Source organism: Sciurus carolinensis, chromosome 5 (assembly GCF_902686445.1).
Source record: "Sciurus carolinensis chromosome 5, mSciCar1.2, whole genome shotgun sequence".
NCBI classification, from domain to species: Eukaryota; Metazoa; Chordata; class Mammalia; order Rodentia; family Sciuridae; genus Sciurus; species Sciurus carolinensis.
Genome location: NC_062217.1, coordinates 157,943,654 through 157,963,139, shown reverse-complemented (window position 1 = coordinate 157,963,139; position 19,486 = coordinate 157,943,654). Strand labels below are relative to the sequence as shown.

At 33.6% G+C, this 19,486-nt stretch overlaps 1 protein-coding gene across 1 annotated transcript in view; it reads right to left on the bottom strand.

Annotated features, from left to right (window-relative positions):
- Window positions 1-2,825: 2,825 nt before the first annotated feature.
- Window positions 2,826-19,486, bottom strand: part of Smc3 (structural maintenance of chromosomes 3) — a 31,450-nt gene continuing 14,789 nt past the window's right edge. The window contains exons 13-29 of the mRNA XM_047553482.1: window positions 18,957-19,170; window positions 15,988-16,091; window positions 15,709-15,808; window positions 15,145-15,305; window positions 14,635-14,776; window positions 13,253-13,403; window positions 10,835-10,987; window positions 9,747-9,898; window positions 8,469-8,627; window positions 7,659-7,766; window positions 7,130-7,238; window positions 5,968-6,215; window positions 5,669-5,881; window positions 5,180-5,371; window positions 4,845-5,022; window positions 3,826-3,932; window positions 2,826-3,232 (exon numbers count right to left, since the gene is read on the bottom strand). Of these exons, the coding sequence (XP_047409438.1) occupies window positions 3,161-3,232; window positions 3,826-3,932; window positions 4,845-5,022; window positions 5,180-5,371; window positions 5,669-5,881; window positions 5,968-6,215; window positions 7,130-7,238; window positions 7,659-7,766; window positions 8,469-8,627; window positions 9,747-9,898; window positions 10,835-10,987; window positions 13,253-13,403; window positions 14,635-14,776; window positions 15,145-15,305; window positions 15,709-15,808; window positions 15,988-16,091; window positions 18,957-19,170 (2,563 nt within the window). The 3' untranslated portion in view covers window positions 2,826-3,160. The remainder of the gene's footprint in view (window positions 3,233-3,825; window positions 3,933-4,844; window positions 5,023-5,179; window positions 5,372-5,668; window positions 5,882-5,967; window positions 6,216-7,129; window positions 7,239-7,658; window positions 7,767-8,468; window positions 8,628-9,746; window positions 9,899-10,834; window positions 10,988-13,252; window positions 13,404-14,634; window positions 14,777-15,144; window positions 15,306-15,708; window positions 15,809-15,987; window positions 16,092-18,956; window positions 19,171-19,486) is intronic.

Sequence of the window (19,486 nt, the reverse complement as noted above, 5' to 3'; positions counted from 1 at the left end):
TTATTTAAAAAGTGCCTCTTTAGGTACTTCTGGCTTCCACTAATGCATGGGTAGAACCTAACAAACTCTCCTATAGGTAACTATAAACTCTTGGCAGAGGTGGGATTGGGTGAGTCAACAGGAAAAGGAAATTAAAGGTAAATACGCTGGAAAGGAAGAAATAAAACTGCAGATGACAAAACTGTCTATATGGAAAATTTTGAAGACTATGAAAAAAGCTACTACAACCATTAACAGCATTTTCCAAAGTCACAGGATACCCTCAATGTGAGCTGCACTTAGTGACATACTTTCAAAGAACACAGCATGGAAAGGGAGGAAAAGTACAAAATGACAAAATCTAGCAAACATAATCTTGAGGAGGTAATCAAGATAACATCATCAGTGATAAAGCATGTTAACAATATGTACTGCTGCTGTAAGTGATGCAGATACTTCACTTCTGTGGTATTATTTAATCCCAGAAAACCATGAGACGAACCCAAATTGAGGAACATTCTACAAATATCTGAAAAGTATTTTCCAAAACTGTCAAGGTACAGGCTGGAGTTGTGGCTCCGTGGTAGAGCACTTGCCTAGCATGTGTGAGGCACTGGGTTCAAGTCTCAGCATCACATATGAGTAAGTAAAATAAAGTCCACTGACAACTAAAAAATTTTTTAAAAAACTGTCAAGGAATGAAAAACAAAGACACAATGATAAACTGTCACAGACCACAGAATACATGACAATTGAATATAATGTAGTATCCTTTGTGAATCCGAGGAAGAGAAAAAGGGCATTAGTAGAAACATTAGTGAAATCTGAGTTAGTTGAGAGTAATGTTGGGTGATAGGCATACTATTGCAGTTGTTAGGGACTGAATTGTGTGTCCCTTTCCCCAAATTCACATGTTGAAGGCCTAACCCCCAATACCTCTAAATATGACTATAACTGGAGATAGGTGATTAAGTACAAATGAGCTTATTTTTTAAAAAATATGCTTCAAAAAGTACCATTATAAGAATAAAAGAAAAAAACAAGTCATAAAAGCTGTGGCAAAAATTTATCAGTATATATCTGATAAGGGGCTTGTATTCAGAATATATAAAGAAATAAAAATGCTGTAATACAAAAAAAATTTGAAAATAGGCAAAAGATACAAATAGACATTTTAAGAAAGAAAATATACAAATGACAAACACGTGAAGATACTTAACACCATTAGTCATTAGAAAAATGCAAGTTAAAGGCACAAGATACCGCCCCACACTCAAGAATGGCTATGAAAATACATAAATAACAACAGAAAGTGATGGTGGGGATGTGGGGAAATCCTAACTCTCATGCATCTATTATACAAATGAATAAAAAAGGGTCAGCACTTTGGAAAAGTTTGACAGTTCCTCAAAATGTTAGTTACCATATGAACCAATATTTCCATTCCTAGGTACATATCCAAGAGATGTAAAAACATGCCCACATGACAGTTTGTTCCCAATGTTCACTGTAGCATTATTTATAGTAGCAAAAAGATAGGAACAATCCAAGTGTCCAACTGATGAATGATCTAAAAAAAAAAAAAAAACCCATGGTATACACTCATATAACATTATTCAGCAACAAAAACTAACACATGCTACAACATGGAAACACCACAAAGTTGAAGAAGCCAGTCACAAATGAACACCTACTGAATAGTTTCATTTATATGAAATGACCAGAACAGGCAAATCTATAGTACAAAACAATGTCAATTTGGTTGCCAGGAGCTAAAAGGAGGGAGTTGACTGCTAACAGGCACAGAGTTTCCTTTTGTTGCTATTGTTTTTGGTACTGGGGATTAAGTTCAGGGGCGCCTAACCACTGAGCCAACATCCCAGCCCTTATTATTTTGGGACAGGGCCTCACTATGTTGATAAGGTTAGCCTCGAACTTGTGATCCTCCTGCCTTGGTCTCCTGAGTTGCTGGGATTACAGATGTGTGTCACAATGCCCAGCTCAGGGTTTCCTCTTGGAGTAAATGGGTTCTAAAATTAAGCTTCAGAACTGGCTGCACAATTCTGTGAATATACTAAAAATACTGAACTGAACTAGGTCACATGGGTGAATCTTATGGTGTATGAATTATATCTCAATAAAGTCATTTAAAAACATAAAAAGTCCCAAAGATCCCCCCAGGGGGTCAGTTTCAGTAACAAAGTCTTCTAAAACTATTTACTTAGCCAGAAAAAAACAAGGAAATTATACGACTTATTTTTTTGGCTTTAGTGTTCTCAATTACACTTAGAACTACCCTCAAGGACAAAAGTTCTATTAAATACACTGACATCTTAAATAATTTTTGAAGAGCTCATTACCCTGAGTTAAAGCAAGGGGCTCTAATTATCACTGAAGATCAAAATCACCACAAGGAACTTTAGAAATAGCAATGACTGGAATCGCAAACCCTTAAGATTTTGATTCAACACCCAGCAGTTATATTTTCAAGTTTCCCATGGTTCAAGCACACAACTGGACAGAGAATCACTGATGAAATAAACCAAAATATGGAAGTGCATCTTTTAAGTGAAAGTGACACTTTCTTAGGCAAAGTAAAAAGTATATATTTAAATTATTACTGTTATTATTACTAATGTGTGCAGTATAGAGGATTGAACCTAGGGGTACTCTACTACTAAGATACATCCTCAGCCCTTTTTTATTTTTTGAGACAGGGTCTCACCAAGTTGCAACCCACCTGCCTCAGCCTTCTGAGGAGCTGGGATTACAGGTATGTACTACCAAACCCATCAAAGAAAAACTGGTTTCTAATCAGTGAAATGACAAAAAGCCACATAAAACACTAAGTCATAAAGCCAATCATTTAATTGAAGCTATAAAAAAAAGATGCAGTATAACTGACAATAAGAAAGAATATTTAGAACGTTTAAAAAGATTTAAAATAGGAGCAGGGCACTTTACAAAAAGCTGTGTGAGAAACAAAATTTTTAAACTATTAGTAGAAATGTAACATTACAGAGTATCTTATAAAATACAAAGACAGAAGTACAAAAGGACTATGTGTGTTCTAAGTCTGAAAACAATAAAGACCAAATATTTAGCTTTAAATTTACAGTTCCTGGGTATGAGAACCATATTATTATTTACATCTTCCAAATCTGTTGGCAATATTTTTCAATTAACCATGTGTAGTATCGTCTTCTACAAAGTCCTTGGCCATCTCTGCTGTGATCACATCAATGTGACTAACCTGCAGAACAATGTTAAAAACATTACATCTTAAATAATTGTATCAGTGTTTACACTATATAAGGTAATGTTTACAATATATAGCCTAGTCCCTAGGCTTTAGAAATGATTCTAAAGCATTATCAAAACCTTTATTTACAATAGTGTTTGTTCAATGGATGGGTTTAAAATATACTTTATGTTTTAATGCTCTGAAGATATAGGTAAGTACTTATGCCTATCCATCTGAAGTTCCTTTTTGTTCAGGTTATATTAGTTTGCTATTTCATCAAAATCTCAAGGTTGGAAGATAACAGTTTAGAAGAGCTGTATGTGGTATATAGCCAAATAGAAATGTATATAATTGTTAAAGGCTGTGCATTCAAGAAACATTGAGTAGACCTGACAGGAAGATACTGTCTCTTAATATTAATGAAAATAAAGAAAATTGAAACAAAAAATGCTATACAAAATCTGCTAAACCTCATAGATATTTGGAAAAAAATTTTCTTCACAAAGACAGATTAGTAATTATTTATCTTCTTTCACAATTTAACATAAAACCAGAATCCATCAAATATAATGCTTGTTAGCAAACTGTGTAAAAAAAAATACCTTATTTCTGAACTTTACACCATAGAATTTATCAGCAGACTCAAGCAGTTCAGGCCTAAAAGTAGTTGTAATAAACTGAGCATGTACAGCAAGTTCCATAATCATATCTGAAAAAAGAAATAATTTAATAAATCCCTTTCCTCAGGAGATCTAAAAATTTAAAAAGCAGCTATTTTACTCTCATCTAAAATTCAAAACTGTCAGAACAGTCTGCAACTTTTTTTTTTTTTTTTTTTTTTTGGTACCAGGGATTGAATCCAGGGGTGCTCAACCACTGAGCCAAATCCCCAGCCCTTTTTTGTATTTTTTATTTAGAGACAGGGTTTTACTGAATTGCTTAGGGCCCTCACTAAGTTGCTGAGGCTGGCTTTGAACTGGAGATCTTCCTGCCTCAGCCTCCCGAGTCACAGGGATTACAGGCATGTGCCACAGAGTCCAGCTGAGCCTGTGACTTATATTTGCCATGCACACATCTGCAAAAACTATCAACTTAACTTCTTCAATTAGGAACAAAGCTTTAACCCCATACCTTAAAGCTACAGAAAATAGATTTTATTTACTATAAAGAAACTTCTAGGAGTATTACAAATAAGAGCAAAGTTTCTCTCTCTCTCTCACACAAACACACACACACACACACACACACGCCCTCTTTCTTCTACTGCCCACTCCCCCAAAAACCTTTCGGACTTACAAGATCAAAATTAGATTTTTTGAGCATAAAACTGTTTGACACAGGTACTATTCTAATGCTGAGCAAACCAAGCAGATTTTAACAAAATTTAATTAAAGTATATTTTCAATTAATTCAAAGTAGTACATCTACTTCCCACATAACTTAACTGAAAAGCAAATACCAAACTTTAATAAAAACTATTAGAAGAGAAATTATCTTATTTACTGAATATATATCATTTACTCTCCCCAAATATCTCAGGCAACAAAAACTATGATAATAAAAGAGGTAAGGAATCATCTTTAAGCAGGTTCTCATTTTAAGTACAAAACCAAAATTATACCTGACACAGCCTTTCGGTGCTGAGCATCCAGAGCTTGGTCAATCTCATCAAACAAGTAAAAAGGAGCTGGGTCACATTTCTGAATGGCAAAAATCAGAGCAAGAGCTACCAGGGATTTCTGTCCACCTGAAAGCTGTTGCATTTCCCTCATTTCACCTTGTTTTCCTGTAAATGACACCTAATAAAACATAGTAAGAGTTAATATTGCAGGGGGTAGCACAATCACTATTACTTCTTAAAATGAAGTTGCATATGATGTATAATTGAGATGTACAAAAGATTCTAAAAATTCTATGGTATTGTACTGAATAAAAATGAAGATACAAGTATTTTACCCTAATTCCAACTCCTGTGAACTGGTCAACTGATGGGACACTGCTTTGTGATCCAGAACCCCTCTCACTTTCACCACTCCCTTCTCCTTCATCCTGAGACTGACTGCCTTCCACATCTCCTTTCTTCATCACCAAAGTAGCTTTGCCACCAGGTACTAACTTCTGGAATACTTCACTGAAGTTCTTGGATACCTTAAAAAAAAAAAAAAAAAAAAAAAAAAAGAAAAGTGTCAACTCAAATATAACTTTTGCCTAAAAGGAATTATACATACTATTGCTTTAAACAAAGTAATTGGGAATATTTTTTAATATTAAGAATAAGAACAGATAAGATTCTTTTCAGAGCTATGTAAAACATTCAAATTACTACATGTTAGCAACCCATACACTGGATTTATTCAAGTATATCAGATTAACTATTAGATTAACATTACTGAGGAACAGATGAAGTTTTCATCTTGCATGTTTTAATAATAAGCAGAAACATACCTGTTTGAAAGTTAACTGAATAGCTTCATATTTTCGAAGTTCAAGTACATTCATCAATTCCATGATCGATTTGTACCCCCTATCCAACTCTTCTTGACGCTTTATTAACTTTTCTTTCTGCTCAGAGAAATTTACAAACTGATCTAAAGCTTTTTTGTTAACATGGCTGTACTTCTTTAACTCAGTGTTGCACTGCTCGAGTTTTCGAAATAACTACAAAGAAAAGAAAATATGTAAATAAATCCATATACTACAGGTAAATCTGCAATGAAACTTCAAATTTAAATCCAACAAGTTACTTGTTTGAGGCTCAGTGTCTGGTACTTTTCAAATGCTTCCTGGGGAAGTGATCCAAGTTCTCGAATTTTCTTCATACATTCTTCTTTCTTTTTTAATAGCATGCCTTGTCGATTTGTCATCTTTTCCAGTTCTTTAGTATCATGGTTTATAGCATCCATGTGTTCTTTTTCCATATTCTTCCAACGCTCCATACTCTTCTGAAGTTCCTTAATTCCAGCTTCTGTTTTATCAATGGAATTGTCCAAATCTAAGATGGGAAAGAAACATAATTAGACTTTAGACCATTTTAGAGCCGGAGTGTTATTTGAGCAAGATTTTTAAAATGACCAAATATTCCAAAATAAATAGGTTTTAGCCTTTTTCAGTGTTTGTTTAACTTTTACTGTAAAAATGCACATACCACTTAAGTCAGGACAAAATTAGAGGTACATGTGTCACTCAAGAATAATCATGAGCACACCTATAATCCCAGCAGCATGAGAGGCTGAGGCAGGAAGATCATCAGTTCAAAGCCAGCCTCAGCAAGAGCAAGGCACTAAGCAACTCAGTGAAATCCTGTCTCTAAATAAAATACAAAATAAGGCTGGGGATGTGGCTCAGTAGTTACGTGCCCCCGAGTTCAATCCCCCATAAACTCCTCTCCTCCCCTCAAAAAAGAAGAATCATGAGGGTTAGGGTTGGAGCTCAGTGGTGGAGCACTTGCCTAAGACATGTGAGGCACTGGGTTCAATCCTTAGCACCATATAAAAATAAATAAAATAAAGGTATTATATCCATCTACAACTAAAAAAAAAATTTTTTAAAAGAATCATAAAACTGTCCATTACATAGTTTTGATTATTTAATGTTCATATTTATAAATAGCTAAAAAAATTACTTCTTTTCAGTAACTAGGTAGTAAGAAACTTGATTCAGGAATTTCATCCTTTGTTAACTAAATGAATAATTACAGTTTCTCATAATATTGTCTGAAATCTATCTCAACAAAGTAAAGGTTACACTTTATAATTAACCTACTAAACTCCATTCACTATTAATTGCTTATGATGATGGAAAACAACAAATTATTAATATATGCTTTTGCCTATTTGGATATGTCATTTTGTCGTAAGCAAGTTTATAAACTAAATATCATAATTTTTTTGCTATGCAGAAATTCACCTTCTGATCGTGCCATAGTATCTTTGACTCTTTTATTAATGGCTTCAAGTTCTGATGTTGTAGCAGTGAGAACAGTACCCCCTTCTGTCTCTCTCAGTTCATTAAGTTCCTGCAACACAAAGGGACCTCTGGGCATTAAACCTTAAAAGAGGAATTTTGTTAATTTCAAAATGTTGACTGCCATCAGTTGCTATAGCTATTCTCTAGTTTCTACACATATAGTTCATATGACTGCCAATATTTAATAGTATACTAAAAGGGAAACAAAATAATGTAATTACTAGAAAATTGCTCAACATGACTTTAATGAGGAAATATTAACTAACATTTACTGAGCATGTAGAATGTGCCCAGACAGTAATTATATAAAGCAGATACTACTATTTTACACAAAAGGAAACAGAAATATTAGATGACTTGCCAAAAATCACACACTAGGTGGCAGTGCCAGAACTCCAACCCAGAGTCTCACATATAACCACTTTTGATAGGTTACAGTCACCACAGAATCCTCAAAAAAACCACATACCTGTTCTACTTGGTCCAAGCGTTTCCTCAGATTCTCATTGAGATAAGTCTCTACTCGAGTAATAATACCTTCTAATTTAATTCTTTCATTTAGTAACTGTCTGTTTTCCTAAAATTAAGAATGAAAAATTAATTGTCTACCTAAGCATTAACATTTCACACATTTCTACTGTCTGCTCCATTACTTGTGTTGAAAAGAGCTAAGATGGAGTTTTATATTTTAAACATTTACAAGAAGTTCTATATTTTAAAAATTTTCTCTTTCTCATCTATTCAACAGAATGCTAAGTTTGGAGCCTGGTTTTTAGGAGACATGGTGCCAAGAAGTTTTATTTTCTTGCTTTTCATTTTTTGGGCTAAGTGTTGTTTATAACTATGCATTAAAAAAAATCAAATGTTATTCAAGACAATACTATTAAATATATAATGGTAGTCAGATCAACATATTTATATTTGAATTAAGAGGTTCCATTGTACTAATGAAAAATGTGCATTAAATAAGAAATGATTTCTTATATAATTCTAACATATACAGAATGGCTTAGAAACACTTATTAAAACCTTATACTCTTATGAGTATGAAAAGTCCAAGACTCATTTTTCTATTTTCTCAATATTCTTTTCTTTTATATTCTATTGGTTCACTCTCGTTATACATAAAAGTACTATTTACTGTCACATATTCATACGTGCACATAAAATAATTTGGCCAATTTTCTTCCCCAGGGATTCCCCTTCATATTTTTATTTGGCAAGAAAGGTGATTTTCACAACAGCCAATGCATTTTTTTCCTTTATCAGGTGTACTTGCCTGCTGAAGTTGACGAATTTCATCATTCAATGCATCTACCCTTTTCTGATCTTCCAGACTAAGTTGAGAAAGCAAATCAGTTCCCAGTTCTGCTTTCAGTGATTCTCTGGTGGACTCCATAGCATGCAAACTTGCTTCCAAACTTTGTAAGCTACGTTGCTACAAGACAAATTATTCACTTCTTAATAAAGGTATTAATCATTATTATTAACAGTAAAAAACTAGACAAAAAATCTATGATATTAAAGTGAACTACAATAATCACAACCCAATTAAACATTAGGTGCTATAATGTGTTGCTGAGCTATAATGTTCAGTAGGTTAAGTGTATTAAATGCATTTTGTGTTGGGATATTTTCAATTTATGATGTTTATCAAGACACAACCCCATCACATAAACTAAGGAGCAACTATACTACTTTTTTCTTCCTTTTTCTTTTTAGTGGTACTGAGGAACTGAACTTAGGATCTCAAGCATGCCAGGCAAGCATTCAACCACTGACTTACACCCCAAACCCTGCACTAATTAAATTTGATAATTGGGACCATGTAAACAAGAAAAACATTTACAAGGGGAAGGACAAACTGTATTTCATGGTTAAACTATACAAAACTTTTCAGAAGTAGTCACAGGAACAAAAAGAATGCTTTGGAACAGTATAATTGTGAGCACTTCTTTTTTTGACTCTTTCTTGTCTCAGTACCACTAATACTCTAATCACAAAGTTTTTGCCCAAACTGCTTCAAGTTTATGAGACAATAATCAACTGTTCTTTGTACAAGTCTGCTTCCTATTCACTTTAATACAATCTGGACAAAATACAGTGAAATATTCAAATAGTTTCATAATGCTTTCCAGACAAAAAAGGATAGACAAATTAAATACCAACTATTAGACAGCACTATTATGCCATAGCTCAAAATGTTTGTCTATCCAATTAGAGTAGGCAGCCTGAATACAACCTACAATCAAAGATTCTGGGTACATATGAATGTAAGTATGGTATAGACAGATGTAGATGTCTAGAAGTAGGGGTTCAATCAAAAAATGGAACATAAGAGATTCAATGATAACTCATGTAACATATGATCCACCCCAATTCTATATAATCACAAGGATCCTTTTCGTTTTTTTCCTGTTATTTGCAGTGCCAGGGGCAAACCCAGGGCCTCTGCATATGTTAGATAGGCGATCTACCACTGAACTACATCCCCAGGCTACCACCCCAATTCTATATACTTAAAACAAATCTATAACAAAAGACATACTTAACGGACCTTAGGCATAAAGGTTTTCTCTGACTGCTGCCGCTTCTCTTTCAGCATCTTCATTTCTGATAATATGCTGTCTCTGGATGCTTTAAATTTCCTTTGTTGGGTTTCTATCTGCTGCATTTGGTTCATCAACTGATCAATTTCATTATTAATCCATATACAAGGCTAAGGAAAATTCTTCCCAGGTTATATGTCACATGTTCTAAAAGTATGAAATGTAGACCCTGGCTATGTCAAAGCTAAAAAGCCCAATTGTTGCTTTATTTGTGTTGCCATTTACACTGATAGCACAGAAGCTATAAATTCAGTTAAAAAAAAAAAAAAATACCAGTTTTACTGGTATTTACAAGAATGTCCTTGTAGCAGTAGCAAATAATTCTCAATGATCAAGTACTTATATTCATATTATATGTCAAAATAGGAAGCATACACCAAGTACTTATCTTTTCCAAAGCGCTATGACTGTTTTTAAGAAAATGCATATGGCACAACTACTTCTGTTGTGAACTGAACTAGGCACTCTCCATGTTGCACTATTCATATTTCGAAGAAAAACTATGGTTATTCAGATTTGCCTACTTCATGGCCATTTCCTCCACTAACAGTAAGTCTGTACTTGCACCAAGTGACCTCAAAACACTAAGTTCTAATGGACATTTTTCATTCCTTATATTTGACATCTGTACATTATGGGGCATTATTGATACCTCTAACCCTCCCCCTTGAAACATTACCCAGATCTTCCTTCCACAATTCACTGATCAATTCTTGGTTTCCTCTTTGCCTGATAACCTTTAAATTTGGTGTTTCTAAGGTTCTTTTCCTTCAAAAGTAGACACGCTGGTATTAGCTACTTAATAATTAAGCAAAGAATCAATATAAAAAGTAGTTTTTAGTTTTTTCCCTCTAAGTCTTCAGAAGCTAAATAGACAGACATAGCTCTTCTGCTTAAATAAAAGTCAAAGTAAAACACATTTATATATATACATGCATGTATATATCACACCAAACATGCAAAACATTATAGGTTGCAATCAAAATGTATTTTTTTCTCCACAGTATCCATTATTACACACAAAACAAAAAGATATTTTCAATATTTCTGCGCAGGTTTTCATTGAGCTTTGCTTCAAGCTCACCCAGTTCTTCTTCTGCTTTTCTAACATCTTTCTGTAATTCAAGTCGAGATTTCCTTGTGTCATAATAACCTCCAGTTAGAGCACCCCGATGACTGACTTGGTCACCTATAAACAAAACATAAGAAAGGTAGAAATTCCGTGTGACAACTTTATTGAATGATAAAATGACTATAATCAAATACTATTCTAAAGGCTTTAAATTACATAATATGAATTAAAGGAAAATTTAAGAATTGTAGTTACCCTGAAAAACTTTTGCTTCCCAATGCTAAAATCTGCAGTCTTGAAAAAAAACATACTTTCTAAGTAAGCCTGACCATCTGGCAGAAAGCACAAAGTACTAGATTAACGAGGACATATCAATACAACACTAAGACCTAATCTGGAACTCCACTAGCTATATTTGGGAAAATCTGAGCATCAAAAATAATAGCAATGTGATTAACACTGAATTTTAAAAAAAGTCCATGAATCACAGTGATACTTAAAAATAAAATAAGTAGCTGGGGACACTGGCATACACCTATAATCCCAGCAGCTTGGGAGACTGAGGCAGGAGGATTGTGACCTTCAATGTCAGCCTCAGCAACTTAGCAAGACCTTAGCAAGCAACTCAGTGAGACCCTGTTCCTAAATAAAATACAAAAAAGGGCTGGGGATGTGGCTCAGTGGTTGAGTACCCCAGAACTTAATCCCCAGTGCCAAAAATAAACAGACAGTGCTCTTCTTTATAAAAAGTAATAGTTAATAAGTCCAGAGGCAATGAAAGAATGTTTAAGAATCGCTATTTCAAAACCCCAAGAATAATAAATGATTTAGGCAAGGGTCAATAAAGAATGCTAAAAAAGTTGTTAGGGAACCTAATACTGAGTTTTAAAGAACAACTGCACATATATAACTTAGTTACAAAGGGGAAAGGCACCTTTACTGTTACCTGAGACCTGCTAGGGATCAAACTTAGCATCACTGAGAGTGAGACACAATAAACAATGCAGTAAAAAGTACACATCACTCATGCAAGCATTCACACCAAGAAAGTTTAACCTGAATTTAACCATAAGGAAGACATAAAGATAAATTTAAAAAACAGGACACTCTCTAAGTCAATTTCAGGGGGATAGTGGGATGAGAAAAGGGAACAAAAAGAACTGTCTTTTAAAGGGTCTAAAAAGAAGACATTGCATGTATCCTTGATTGAATCCTGAATACAAAAACGTGTGGAAATAACCAACACCATTTGAATGTGGTTAATTTTTAGAGGTCATTATTAGGTTAATGTTCAATTTCTTAGGTGTAAGAATGGTATATGGTGGTTACAATAGAAAATGCTTTTATGACACTACATGATTAAGTTTTAGAGATGAAGCACCAAGATGCTTACAACATATTCTTAGTTGGTTTATCAGCAATGACAAGAACAAAATGTACACATAAAGCTGGGGATGGGGATGTTATTTTTTTTCCCCCCAACAAATTATGAAAGAAAAGTTAAAAAAAAAAAAAAAAAAAGTGAGGCCAGGTAACTGACATACCAAGCATTCTTAACCAGTATTTCACAGATAAAATTCAGATCTGTGACTTGGGTGTGAAAAAAAATGTACATCTTTATTTAGCACTTCCTTCTATAATGAATAACAATGGTATTTTAAGTACTCATAACTTTGTTATCAAGAGAAACAAAGTTATTTTCATGTGAGATTACACTTGTCACACATCTCAAAATTTTGCTTACATGCACGTGTGCTTCAAAATCATGGTAGTTACTAAAGACATTGCTATATCTTGTCTTTTAATACAATTAAAAATGTATTACGGGCTGGGGTTTTGGCTCAGTGGTAGAATGCTTGCCTAGCACATGTGAGGCACTGGGTTCAATCCTCAGCACTACATTAAAAAAAAAAAATTTTAAAAAGTATAGATTTATTTAAAAAGAATATATTACTATATATTTTTAAAATGTGATACATGCCAATATAATGGGTTTCCTTTGTGATCCCAAGTATTTTACTTTATGCATTTAAACTTTGTGAGAAAGGATCCATAAAGCTTCACCAAAGAGCCAAAGGAGTCCACCATGCCAAAAAGATTAAGAACCAAATTATTTATAGACCAAATATTTTTATTAAAAAAAAAAAATCAATATCAATGCCTGTTTCTACTCTTGCTTGAACCCACTATTTAAAAATTGATAAAAAATTTGACATGGATTTTTGAATATTCTTGAAACTTTGACTTTGAATTACTATGAGTAAGATATACTCATCAAACATGCATACAGCTCAAGAGACATGTTATTATACCACCTGCTATATGTGTTTAAATGATTTATTAGAGTTTATTGGTTCAAAGCTAACCATTACTATTACTAACCTTCCAAAGTAATGCAGTCCATAGTGAAGGCACGGGCCAGTTGGGTTGAAACTTCCATGCTACGACAAATAAGCGTCTTTCCAAACACGTGTTTGAAAGCTTTGTCAAATCTGGGATTGTACCTCAGTTTACTGATCATAGGAATAGCATCCTAAAAATGATTATTTCATTAATAAGCAAAGTGATGACAATACAGCTAATTAAAAACTGCATAATTATGACTTTTACCTTTATAAATACAAACACAAATATACTTCAGAACTACTAGTTTTTATATTGAAGATGTTAAAAGAATCATTCTACTGAAGTCTGGAGGGTTGGGAATATAGTCCACTAGTAGGAGGTCTGTCCAGCTGTTCAATTCCCAGCACCACACAAAAAAAATAAAATAAATGAAATATCCTGGATATTTTACACATTTAATCATCAAAGTTTTCAATAGTAGAGCATTGAGATAAAAAAAACTTACTAGCTCTGGAGCCAGGCTGCCCAAATTCAAATCCTAGTTTTGCCATTTAGCAGATGTGTGCTCTAGATAAGCTGCTGAATTTTCCTAGATAACATTTACTCATCTACAAAACTTCAAAAATAAGTTTTTTCCTTTTAAAGTTGTAAAGATTAAATGAGTTAATAGATGCAAAATAATTTGTATAGCATCTGTAGATGTCACTTATTTTCATTTTTTCCTCTTTCCTAAACTTATCAGAATAGGATTTTTATAGATTTTTCTGAATTATGAAATGTCCTACATATACAAAATTGTAATATATACATGTTAAGCTTAAATTAATAATTATAAAGAGAACACCAACATAACCACAACACAGCACAAGAAACAGTACACTATTGACAGTCCAGAAGTCGAGAGCCCATTTCCTAATCAAACAGTAGTTACCTGTTGGAGGTTAGCACTATCATGACTTTGGGCTAATCACTTCCTTGCACCTCTTTCTAGTTCTATTATCTAAGTTCAGTTTTGTGTATGTTGTACAAATGGAATCACACTACAAGCATTCTTACATGTCTTTCTTCATTCATACATCATGTAAGACACAATTTTCCTCCCCAACACTTAATAGCTGCTACTATTATCAACATTCTGAGGTTGAAGACCTCAAAATAATGACATTATTTTCAAGAATGATGTCTAAAGACTATTTTCAATCCATTTAAACTGTGCTAACTAGTAACAAAAGCAACATTATGCTTTCAGTTTAGCCTCTTCCAACCCCACCAAACAGTAACTATGCTCCATGGGAAGAAAGCAAGTCTATCTTATAGGCCAGTAAATCTCCACATATAGTACCCAGGCACTAGAATGTATTAAGACTCTACAATAAAAAGTAGCTCAATGAAAGAGACCTTAACACACATTGACTCACATTGGTTTCAGGGTAGGCGGTGTCCCTGACATCTAACTTGTTAAGAGGCAGAAAAGTGACCTCTCCGGGAAGATTCATTTTATTAAACTCCATTAAAATCTTCGTGCTGACTTCATCTGAATCAACAATGTGATAAAATAACCTACATATGAACAATAACAACAACAAAAAAAGACATATTCATTGCTAGATTTCAAAGTGTTGTAAACATTTAAGCATCAAACAATTCAGTGTTTTTCCATGCAATTCAACTTGTACTGAAAAAGATTACACAGAATATTCCAGTGGACAGGAGGGGAAGTCCAAAATAGGGAAAGTTTTACTTCATACAATTAGAAACAAATGCTTGGTACCTACTTCTTTGATTAAAAAGTTAAATAAGGAACTGAGGATATAATGGAAGACACATTATACAAAAACTACAAAGAGTTGTTTCTTAGGTTATTCTTATTCTCTCTTTCCTCCCCAAACCCCATCACATAAACAAACAAACAAACAAATAAATCTCACCTGTTTCCAGCAGTGACTTCCACACATGTGTAGAAGGCTGGCTCACATTCAAAGTTATTCATCACAATGCCATGATAGCCGTTTTGTACATGCTGGTTTATTCCTTTTCGACGAAAATGGTCCAGCACTTTGTTTATACTGTCTATTCCATTTAAAATGGCCTATAAATTGTTTAGTGAAAAATATCAGTCACATCAATGACAATCTTGCTGGTTAAGAAGACCATCACATCATACATTCAAATATATAGCAGAGTAAATATTCTCCTTGTCAAGCACACGCCCCCTTAAAATGTCAACTACATTAAACACTTCATATTATGGGTCTGCTCTGTGACACTAGGGTGAAAAATGGGTTCTTTGCCTAAAAATCCAAAGGGCTATTAATAACATGGCTGCTAGTCAGGATGCTTATATAATCTACTGTTTCACATTTGTAGGATAACTGACTTGGACTCTACTTCCCTATTCATTACTTAGAACTTAAGACTACAGCTTGAAAGCTATTAAATTCTTGCAACAAGGACTGATTCAATAATTCAGGTAATGAAAAGAACCTGCCCACCTTTCCTGTTGCCGCTCTAAGAAGTTGCTGCTTTTTTTCAAGATCTTCTCTTTTAGCAGCAAGTGCTTGCTGTTCTGCATTCTCCTCTCTCCACAAGTAACTAATTAATAAAAATTAGATGACCTTTAATTTTAAACACATAAGATGGATTTACAATATACACTTTAGAATAAAATACTGAAATCAAACTTACATAGTTAATTGATAAAACAAAGACCATGTAATAATCAGTAATTAGCATTATTCAAAAAATTTAGGCATATTTTAGTCTATACTAACTTTCTTTCACTTTGTAATTCATCTTTCTTATTTTTTACTTCATAGTATTTTCTGTCCAGTTCTTCCACTCGAGCTTTGACTTCATTGAGATCCTGATCCAGTTTCTATGGAAATAAAAAACAATTTAAATTTAAAATTCAATTTCATAGTGACAATCCATAGTGACATTATGAAAGCAGATCACCAGCTCTAAAAGGTAATGGAGGAAGGAATTACCAAGGGGAATATGAAACCTTTCTGAGTGACAAACATATTCACTATCTTAATCGTGATGATGGCTTTACAGGTAATGTACTTTTTTAAGTATGTATAATTTATTGTATATTGATCATACCTCACTGAAGCTACTGAAAATTCAAATTTTAATTTTTAAAAGGAGTAGGCAGAGTATAGCACAAGAAAACACAAACCATAAGATGAACTATTTTAGAAAATATTGCTAAAAAGAAATTAACTTGTGGGCTGGGGTTGTAGCTCAGTGGTAGAGTGCTTGCCTAGCACTCTACCCAGCACCACATGAAAAAACTAAATAAACAAAATAAAGGTATTATGTCCATCTACAACAAAAATATTTTTTAAAAAAAGAAATTAACTTGTTAATTAATAACCTAAACCTTACTACTTCTGTAATGTACTTTCCAGGATTTTAGAAAAAAGAAAATACAGCCTGGGAAAAAGTAAGAAACATGCTGCAACTTTTATCACAGCTATCAGAGTTTCTCCTCCATATCAGTTACTAAGACCAAGATTACTAAGATTCACTAATATCAGTGAACAAAGTCTAAATTTATTTTAAGATACGCAGAAATTATACTACATAAACTAAACAAACTAAACCATGATAAAACTACCCAAGACATTTTTTTATAGAGCAGGTATTTTTTTAGTAATAGGGATTAAACCCAGGGCACTCTACCCACTGAAAGCTACATTTCCAGTCCCTTCTTAAAATTTTGAGACAGTCTTGCTAAATTGCTTAAGATGGGCTCAAACTTGCAGTCCTACTACCTCAGGCTTTTGAACTGATGAGATTATAGGCATGCACTATTGCCTGGTGGACTGATGAATTTGTGCCTGTATAGTTCTGGGGATGGAACCCAAGCTCTCATGCATTCTAGGCAAACACTCCACCACTGAGCCACATCCGCAGCCCCAGATGTTAAAAATACTGCAGAAAAATTAATTCAGAAAACAAATGGACATTTTACATAGCACTAATGCATGTAAATCTGTATCTGTACAGAATAAAGGACACTCTATATCTTCACAAGTGGTCACTCTGGAACACAAGGTGTAGCTAAAATACTGAAAAATAATAAACTTCAAGTATGAAAGAATGAATAAAGCTGCTCAATGGAAAATCTTGATTTATCATCATTCTTTCAAAAATGGCATCTGCTGATGTTGGTGGTTCCATAAAATCAAGATGAAATTCACTATTTTAGTAAAGTATGTGTGGCTATCACAACTGACTAATTTCCACATAAATGACTACCTTGCTCAACCAGTGTTTACCACTTCCTCTATAAAATATTCTGAGTAAAGCCCATAAGCACAATGTGACTTTCAAAGGCAATAAGCCACAATATATTACTCCTTGTCACTTTTCCAAATGATTGAGTTGTTCATGCTTAGAGTCAGTTGTATTTGCTTTTGTTTTGGCTGTATAATTATGTTAATGAGTACAAAGAAAAAAGTTGTTTGCTTTTTTAAACGTGTTAGCATTTGGACATATTCAATGCTGAGTCACTAAAAACTGAATTTAACATAATTAAAATGTCAAGTCTCACACACATACAAAAAAGAAAATCAAGGGAAGACTGAGGAACTGGACTGGTTTAGAACAGATAAGAGGGACATGACAACTAAATGAAACACATGATCTTAGAAGAATCCTGGATCCTGTTATCATTCAACTTTAATAAGAAATGTATTTACATGTGTGGTCATATGAGAAAATTCCCTCAGGTCTTACCTCAAAAGATTGGCACACTAATGGACACTGATTCGCTTAAAATAAAATGCTTAAGATATATATGTGTGCGTATATTACAAACATATATCCATACATTTTAAAATTTTATACTTTTAGTGAGCTTTTTTGATAAACTAACCAATAAACTGGTGGAGACTGTACCACCCCTCCTCACCCTACACCGTCTTACATACTCCCTATTCGTCAATCCCATCAACTTCCACACCCCTGCACACAGCGATACATACATATCACTTATGAAAGCTTTTACCCACCATTTCTTACTTCAAATAAAATGATATATTCCTTACTCTGGAAATATTCTATCTTCTACTTCCATTTTTAAGAAAGTGGTAGCTAAATATGCACAGTAAGTAATGCCAAATTCATTTAGAAAATGCTTATAAAAATCACCATTGTTTTAACTAACAAAAAATAGTAAGTTATTGGCAAAAAATTTAAAAAATAGAAAACATTTCCAAAGTTACTAAGTTGTTTTAGACTTTTTTTCATGTTAAAATCAAGGGTAGATCAGGTACACACTACCAATCCATAAAAACATATTTTAAATATACTTAATCCCCATGAAAACTGACATGAACAAAATATCCTTTAAAAAAAAAAAAAAAGCCACATGTGACAGCTCACGAATCTCAGCAATTCAGGAGGATGAGGCAGGAGAACCACAAGTTCCAGGCCAGCCTAAGCAACTTAGTGAGAACCTTTTCGAATAAAAAATAAAAAAGGGGTGAGGGATGGGATGTCACTCAGTGGCAAAGCACCCCTGGGTTCAATCAAAAAGAGAGAGAGAAGAGAGGAGGGGAAAAGCACTGCTACATATATATTAAATTGTGCTAACCCTTTCCAAAGAAGTATATTTTATGTATTTTAATAATAGTAAGCAAAAGTTATCTAAAAATAAAACCAAGTAGCTAGAACTGTGTATGTTTATGTCTTCTGAAAGGTTTCTCAAAGCCATTATAGAAGTTCTTACGTTATACTGCTCCAGATTTTTCTCTTTGTTTGCCTCAGTGTCCTCCAAATCCTTATGTATAGCCGCAATCTGTCTTTTCTTATCATTAATAGCCTGATCTAAAGACTTAAGTTCCTTTTTAATCCATTTATCCCTTTCTTCTTTTGATGTAAACTGGCTCCCTCGACCCTGCTTTGCATAAAGATCCGTTCTTTCCTGGGTAGCTTGAGCCAATCTACACAAGATATAAGAATGGGTTGAAACAAGAACAGAAAATAAACAAGTTTAATCACAATCAATAACATCAACCATACATAGAAACAATAATCCATTTTTAAAAAATGACATTAAAAAAGGAATTAAGTGAAAAAGCAATTGTTGTATAATAAAGCACCTTGGACTAGCTAGTTGTATTAACGTAACTTTGAAATAATAATTCAAGTTAGGTAAATAGCCCATACGTAAGAATTTCAGGCAGACCCAATAGTCATTCCAGGTCTGGGTTAGTCAGTTAATCTAGAGAATTATAGTGCCCCATTTTAGAAACTTTA